This window comes from Laccaria bicolor, genomic scaffold, assembly GCF_000143565.1.
Source record: "Laccaria bicolor S238N-H82 LACBIscaffold_23 genomic scaffold, whole genome shotgun sequence".
NCBI classification, from domain to species: domain Eukaryota; kingdom Fungi; phylum Basidiomycota; class Agaricomycetes; order Agaricales; family Hydnangiaceae; genus Laccaria; species Laccaria bicolor.
The window spans coordinates 377853-385462 of NW_001889894.1; the positions used below are offsets into that span (position 1 = coordinate 377853).

At 49.0% G+C, this 7610-nt stretch overlaps 1 protein-coding gene across 1 annotated transcript; it reads right to left on the reverse strand.

Moving 5' to 3' along the window:
• Positions 1–2909: 2909 nt before the first annotated feature.
• On the reverse strand, positions 2910–4772 carry LACBIDRAFT_303224 (uncharacterized protein; the record flags this gene model as incomplete). The annotated part of the gene is made up of 9 exons (XM_001883987.1): positions 2910–2955; positions 3007–3165; positions 3219–3448; positions 3582–3715; positions 3769–3814; positions 3866–3957; positions 4005–4159; positions 4216–4456; positions 4514–4772. 9 exons carry the CDS (start codon positions 4770–4772, stop codon positions 2910–2912), a joined length of 1362 nt encoding a protein of 453 aa, XP_001884022.1.
• Positions 4773–7610: the final 2838 nt, after the last annotated feature.

Below are 7610 nucleotides of genomic sequence, written 5' to 3' on the forward strand. Positions count from 1 at the left end.
TCCTGTATCAGCATTTTTAAAGCAGTACAACATTTTTTTACCCATTGATTCTGTCTTTTTGTTGCCTTTAATGCAACAACCTGCCATTAGGAGGAAGAAGTGCATGTAAAGTGCTTCCACATACTCTGAGATATTCTACTAGCATCGACACATACTTTGATGAGCAATTGTATTAAGTGGAACTGACTTTATGCTCAGAACAGCACAAATTCTCTTTTCAATGATTTAAAAATGCATTCTGGGTTCATATTAGTGTATCCTATAATTTCCCACAAGGTAAGTGAGCTATTCAAATATTTTTCTGGCCTGCGGCGCATAGCACAGGGAGAAAAGCCAGTAGGAGGTCAACTACTTGAGCAGCTGCCTATTTGGGCGTGAGTGTGAGATTGATGGCTTATGTCTGTTTTTGGACGACCTTGTGTCTTTTTTTGGACATGTCTCAATATACACTGCCAATCGTACAACACATTGCCCCCAGATTTGACTTTTTTCTGTTGTCCACGTTTGGTTTCCAGCTGGAAAAAAATGTGGGCACCACACCCAGGGAGGCTCGATCTGATGTGATCCCACTGTCGTCGCCACGTTGGGATCTCCCTAATGACACTGTGTGACCAGAGCGATTCAGGGTCTGATGGGAAGCAAGGATATTCGAAGTCCAGTTTCCGTTGCCTCTGTTGGCAGGCCCTGTGATCGTTGTCATAACATAGTCACTTTGATATCACCATTTATTAAGGAATGATAACGTAGTGGTTATGGTGGTCGGTTCAAATCTGTGTCCGAGAGGTCTCGGGTTCAATCTGAGCTTTTGCCTCTTATTTTCGCAAGCATTTCTTGCTGACTCCACGTCGGCCGAGAAAGCTGGCCACCACATAAAAGCTGGCGACACTGTGCCATTAGAGCGATCCCAACCTGCACTCTACAGCTGTTCTACATTGAAGTCACATGTAATGATGTTGGTGTCAGCTTAAAATTCCCAGCTGTCCCCAATGTTTCATACAATAGGCGGTGTAGACATAAATTATATCTATATATGGACATAAGGTGTCCCAGACATGGCACCAGAGCCCGGGCGAACGCCGAAGGAGCGACGAAGGTAGGCAGGTTCAGGGACATGTCTAGATAACACGGTCAGGGATCGATGAGCTGTTTATATGAGGTTGGTGGAAAGTCGGAAAAGGCCGAGTCCACCATCAGTCTACGTAGAACGGTCTACCCCAGTGGATGCGAAGCTCTGAGTGACCCGGTAATGGTCACATGACAGTAGGGTTTGCCAGTTTGGTTTCTCGTTGGTTTCTCAATCTTAAAATAAACCATGGAGGCTAATTTCTTTCCATTAAATATGACTGATCCCACTATGATAATGTGTCTGTAATAGCTTGTGTAGAATAGGTTCTGGAGTCTGTCTACACAATGCACTGTGACTTCTCTAGTGCTTTACATTGGCATTATGCTCTTGATTATGCTGGCATATATAAACTGTACCATCCCTGATTTCGAACCTCTTCCATCATTGCTATTTCGCTTTTTTTGTTTCCTTTGTCCACTGTTGTCTGCAATGTCCTCGCGTAAGTTCTCCCGTCACTGCACACTCTTGCTAGCTTCTCACAATTATGGGTAGTCCCACTCATCGCGACTCCACCAAGTGGTTCAGTCAATCCAAATGTTCACAACTAATCCTTATTCGGTAGGTGATGCTCCCACTCATGCCAACACCCTCAGAGACGTCGCCAACGGTTAGTGATGTTGCGGTCCAAAGGGATGAGCCACTCACCACGTCTTCATTAGTGTCACTTTGGCGGCCACAGTAACACCATCTTCTTTTGTCACCATCGGCGTCGTCGTCCTTGGGCACTCCCTCCGTAAAGCCAACACTTCTGCCCGACTCATCCTCCCATACCTCCCGACACGCATCTCCGCTCCCGCCCTATGCATAGTCTGTGCGGCTGGCTGGGATCCGCACCCTATCACCCTCATCCCCCTGCCGCATGGCTCCTCTTGCTGTCGGTGAAGCCCCTAGTCCCGCGGTCACACATACCCTTCCAGCTTACCATGGGCAATTCTTAAGCGGTGGGACCAGCACCAACGACGACATTCTCGTTGTGTCGTGTGGCCACTGCGAAGCCCACAATGTTGTGGAGACATCCAAGGATTCGTACTACGTCGTTTTCGAAGGAAAAGGGGTTGTAGGCCTATGTATATACTATAATATAGGTCCACCCCATTTCTTGTATATTTTAATCTCCCCATAATATATTTTTTGAACCAAGTACATGGTGAACTATATTTGTTGTGTCCCTCAAGCCTGGGCCGCTTTTGACACCCCTGCTCGCGCCCAACACGCTGGTTTTTCAAAACCTTGCGCCTGACACCTCGTGCCTGACAGAACCTCACACCTGTAACCCCTGCGCTCCCCTGCGACGCTTGAAGCTTGAAACCTCGCGCTTGACAGCTCCACCAATGCAAGGAACGGTGCACCTCGCGCGCGAGATCTTTCTCTGATCGCCTTCCCTATTGGGATTAATGAGGAAGCAGGCCATATTCTCATCAGTCAAAGAATCGGCCTCTGAGGTCTTCTGATGGTCCAAAGCGCCAGGCCTGAAGTGCTAATTAGTGAGTAACCGTGGGTAAGCATCGTGTCTCAAGCTTCCTCTGTACGTCTCCAGCACCCTGATGCATCCATAGGAAGCTGAGCTCCATAAGTGTATTTGGGCCAGCTGGCTTAGGGTGACTTTGGTAAGTTGGCTACAGGCTGATGCATACGGTGAGGTATGAAAATAGAATTCATATGTCATCCACGATATCAGTAAGTATAGCTTGGGAGGTCGGTGCCGCTGATGGTGATTCGGGTGGTTCGCATTGGCATTAGTAGCCTGAAGGGGTGGCCTGCCGCGGCCGTTGACGTATCCCCCTCAGCCGCGGTTGGGGTTGGCCACGATGTGCATGGGCAGTCGGTGGCTATCTTCAGGTTAGCTTGAGAGAATTTGTGGATGAGGGCAAGGGAGTCACCTGGGAGGTTGCGCTGGGTGGAATCCAGCTGCTGGAGCCTGGCCAGGCGCGGGGTTGATCTCGGGTCGGGGACCATGTCTCGGTTCAAAGGGGACCTCATTCCGAACGGGCGGCGGAGCTTTAGGGTTGGTAGACGTTATGAACTGTGGGTTGGGCAAGCTCAAGCAGGTGTTGAATTCGACCGTCGAGTCATGACACGGAAAATGACGCACCGATCCCCCAACGTTATCCCAGACATGAACGGAACATCCCACACTACGTCTACAGTCTTCGAATTGAGCCCAATGACGACACCTTTGACTGATAGTGGAACGCTTCCAGAGTCTTGCACCATCGTAACACAGTCGCCCAAAGCAAAGTGTTGATTCTGAAGATGGTAAGCAGTGTGTGCAGGTTTGAGAACAGCTTGTCTAGGGATTCCTTTGACTATGGCCTTCTTGAACTGAGCTGATGACTTGTTCAGTTGTTCTCCGTAAACTCATCAGCCATTTGCTTGATCTCCCCAACGGTCTCCTGCAGGTAGATAAGGTTTGGGTGGATGGGTTACAAGGCCGTGAAGCAACTATTCAGCTTACCTTGCCTAGTTGGTCACAGAAAAGGGAGACGGGCTCGAAATCTCCAACACCCTTCGTCTTTAGCCATGCTTTAATCACCCTAACACGACCTTCAGGATCCGGCCCCGACAGGATGTCGGATACCCTTGCCATCGCTATAAACATTTAAGGTTAATCGTTCGTCACTCGCACAATAACGTACATGTACCATCTCTGCTGTTATCTAACGAGAGGAAGACCTCAGGAAACTTTGCCTAATGATCCCATGCTTCAGTAAGTGTCAGAGCCTGTAAAAACCAACAGACCTTGTACTCTCGGATCAGGTCGATTGCCCTCTCGCTATACTCCCAATGCCGGCCCTCTTTGTGAGAATCGTCGACGACCTTCAAAGCCTTCGCTTTGAGTTAGAGGCTCAGGCTGACATTGGTCCTCTGTTCATCAGACGTGATGACCATGAAACTCGACGTAATCTTCCCCAAAGCCCGCCCTGAGATTCCAACCGTCTCTGCAGCTTTAAAAGAGGGGAAGTAGTGGCTAGATCGTCGACTCTGTACGACGGCTTAGAACTGGTCATTCTCAGCCTTTTCAGCTGGGAAGAACTATACAGTGATGGGTTCAAGAGCGCGTTACGATACAGAATTAGTGAAAGACGTACTCCAAGTATTGCAGACAAACTGGTTTCGGTCGTGGCAGAGACTGAAGCAGCCACCCCATACGCATGTTCCCCCAGCATGAAAATCTGGGGGACTCCTCTGACAAAGGAGGTGCGTCGCGTTCGAGGGAGCGAGGATCTTTTGAAGCAACTTTGGGAAGACACATCTGCACTGCATGTTCCGTTTCCCTTTCTGGGCCCTCACAGTCCTTCACAAAGGCACCAGGCTCCAATCGTTTCAGGCCTTAACGTGTTGTAGAGTGTCAGCAACATCCCATTGAAGGGTAGATAAGACACTCACCTTTTAGAGGAAGGACATGTAGGAGAATGTCAACAGTGCGTGTAATGACTCCTGATCGTTTAGAGTAAACCTGCTCGATATGATCGGCCTTCATCTTCCAATGGCCCAATCCTTGTGGCGCGTGTGGGTTTGAGATGACCTTGGCCGGTGTCCCAGGCACGACTGTCATCTTCTCGTACTTAAACAATGAATCAGAGACCGCCACAACCGATCCTTCCTGCAGGAATGGCCAACCCATGAGAGTCCGTTCGCCAATCATCTTCAACTTCTTCCGTCTTCATCCCCTCATATGGGTTTCGTATATGCACCGCCATCGATTTGTTCTGGCTTTCTGAACCATGGACGTTTACGCCATGGTATCGCAGTAGCGCCGTGTGTGGAAGCGTTTTGAGGGATGGGAATCAAGCCAGAGCTTCTGTACCGAGAATACTCCGCCGCAAGAAGAATCCAGGCAGAGATGAAGGATAGAGAGTGGCCTCGCCCGGGTTGAAACTGAATTTTGAGCTCGAGCCCCAAGTGTTCCTTTTTCTCTCCTCGGGGGTGAGACAATGATCACGAGCTGAAAGTGAATATATACGTTGGTGTCATAAGACCATACTTTGGCTAGGAACGTACCAGTCGTGGCTTTCAGCAGCCTCTCTTCATCAATGAATGTGACAATTGCCTCCTGGTCTTGCTTTTTCCCGTTGAGATCTTGCTCGAACTCGAGAGGGTAGAAGTCAAGAATCAGTGAGTTTGGATCATACATGAGATCCTTAGAAGAACGGTCAGCCGGCAATCATATGCGAACGTCGATATCTACCTGATAAGCTAGCGGAATGTGATCCATGCTAGCAACGGGCAACACGCCCATAAGCTGCTGGTACGGCTTGAATGGCGTTCCCAGCTGAAAATCGAAAGACATTTCGTCAACTCCCTGCAAATCTGTGATTGGCAACGTGAGCAACATCCAACATCCAAACCGACGACGCACACCTGAAATCCGACGAGCGTAATGATAGTTGTAGAACCATCCCCATGATGCAACTCCACGCGCATGACCAACTGCAGGTCGGTAGATCAGATCACCCATTTCAGTTGGGTCGTTGTAAGATATCCCTAGCTTCCCCTGCGTTGGTGTCTTGTCAGCTCAAACTTAATTTGAGAACAACAAAAAGATCCCAACCTTATAATAACCCCGCTTCCACTTGTCCCTCTTCTCTTTCAAAGACCGTTCATACCGCTCCTCAAACGTCCCGTCGGCATCAACATCCTCAACAGGCGCCTTCTCATACTTCTTAAGCACACGATCAACCGTTGCTCTGCTCTCTTCGTCTTCAACCTCAACCTCGTCTTCCCGCTCACTATCCTCCTTCTGCTCGCCCATCTCAGGCTCATCTTCCAGCGCTCTCGGAAACCGACACGTCGCCAGATTCCTGTCCTCCTCATCAAACTCGTCCCACGTCACACTCAGGTGTAGATCCTCCGTCAACTTGGCGATGAATACTCGCTCCCTCGCAGGGAACGAGTTTTTCATCGTCAGCCACACGGCTCGGTAGTGAGAAGGCGAGGGCGCGTTCCTGTTCTCTATCACAAATGCCTTGATCTTATCGAAGATCTCCCTCTGCGCCGTAGTTAAAACTGTCGCCAACGTCAGCATTCCGTAAAAGATTATCCCATTGAGAGCATACATACCTAGCTTCGCCCGTTTCTGCCCGTCTTCCATCTCTTTGACATGTTTTGCTTGTTTCCCCTTGTACCAATTCAAATCGGAATACTCCTTCTCAAACACCCCCTGTTCCCATGGAGTCATCTCGTCCAAAATGACTTGCAGTCTCTTCGTGTTGATCACTCCTCCCTCGTTTGTATAACCATCTACAACGACAGTTAGAAATGCAGCAAAAAGCGAGCGGGAAGACACTCACCCAAACCCGGCAATACTTTCTTGTATACATCAAACAACTTCTCGAGCCCATTCTCATGTATATGAAGATCGGGAAGATCGGGGAGAAAATCGTCAATCACCCGTTTGAGGTTATAGTCGAACGGCAACATTAGTTGAATCTCGTGGAATTCGAGGTCAAGATACTCTCTCATCAACGAGAGATGGAGTAGATAAAAGTTAACCGATTCTAAGCTAGTGCGATAAGAAAGACCATTTGTCCCGCCGACAGGGGTAAAAAGAATCAAGTACCTCGTATTCCATTTTTTCCGCGACGCTGGGCCAAACTTGACCTCCTCGCGAAGCAAACACAAATGGGGATCATGGCTTAACAGCCCCAACATGATTAAGTCGGCATCAAGGCCGTACAGGCAATGTCGAATGTTGGGGTTGTAACCAGGCTGCGCGCGCGATAGGCGAATGTACTCCATGATCTTGTGCTCGCCCTCTCCAGGGACCTCGCGCCCCGACAGCACCACTTTGACTTCGCGCCAATTCGAGTCCTCCGAAATCTTCTTGTGGATGAAATACCGCAGCTGGTCGATAAACGTGCCATAAATGGTGTCTCTAATGAACGTTGTCAGCGGTGCACAAGCTATACATGAAGAAGAAATGTTCGGCGAGTGTATAGAAGAAGAAAGGGCAGAAGTAGTTTCAGCCCATGTGTCAATGACTGGATCTCTTCTAGACGTATGTGCGCAAGAAGAGTTATGGGAAGGCCGACGACAGCGAAAGACATGCAAAGTGGGTATGCAAAATGGAGAAGAAAGGAGTATACAAAGGTGAAAGTCACTCAGTGGAATGACGTGGCGGAAAGGAGCGCTGCACCAAAAAGACGGATAGAAACTCACCGGAGCAATACAATTGCTATCAAACGCCTTCTCCATCGGCAACTTCTCGCCCTTCAATTCAGCTTTTTCCCGGACCACCTTTGCCTCCTTCGCGGTTCTGAAACGCCTGCTGCGTTGCTGATTCATCTTCGCCCTTGGCGCCACCCCATCCACCGCCACAAAGAAAAGTTTCTTCAACTTGATCTTGCCAAAGAGATGATCCACGTATGTGAATATCAAAGTGAAGATCTGCTCTTCTGTAAGTCGGAAATGAGTGTCCTCATCGTTCAGGCGAGAGCCTAGAAGGTTTCAGTATGGAAAACAACTTCTGAGTAAAGAAACGCAC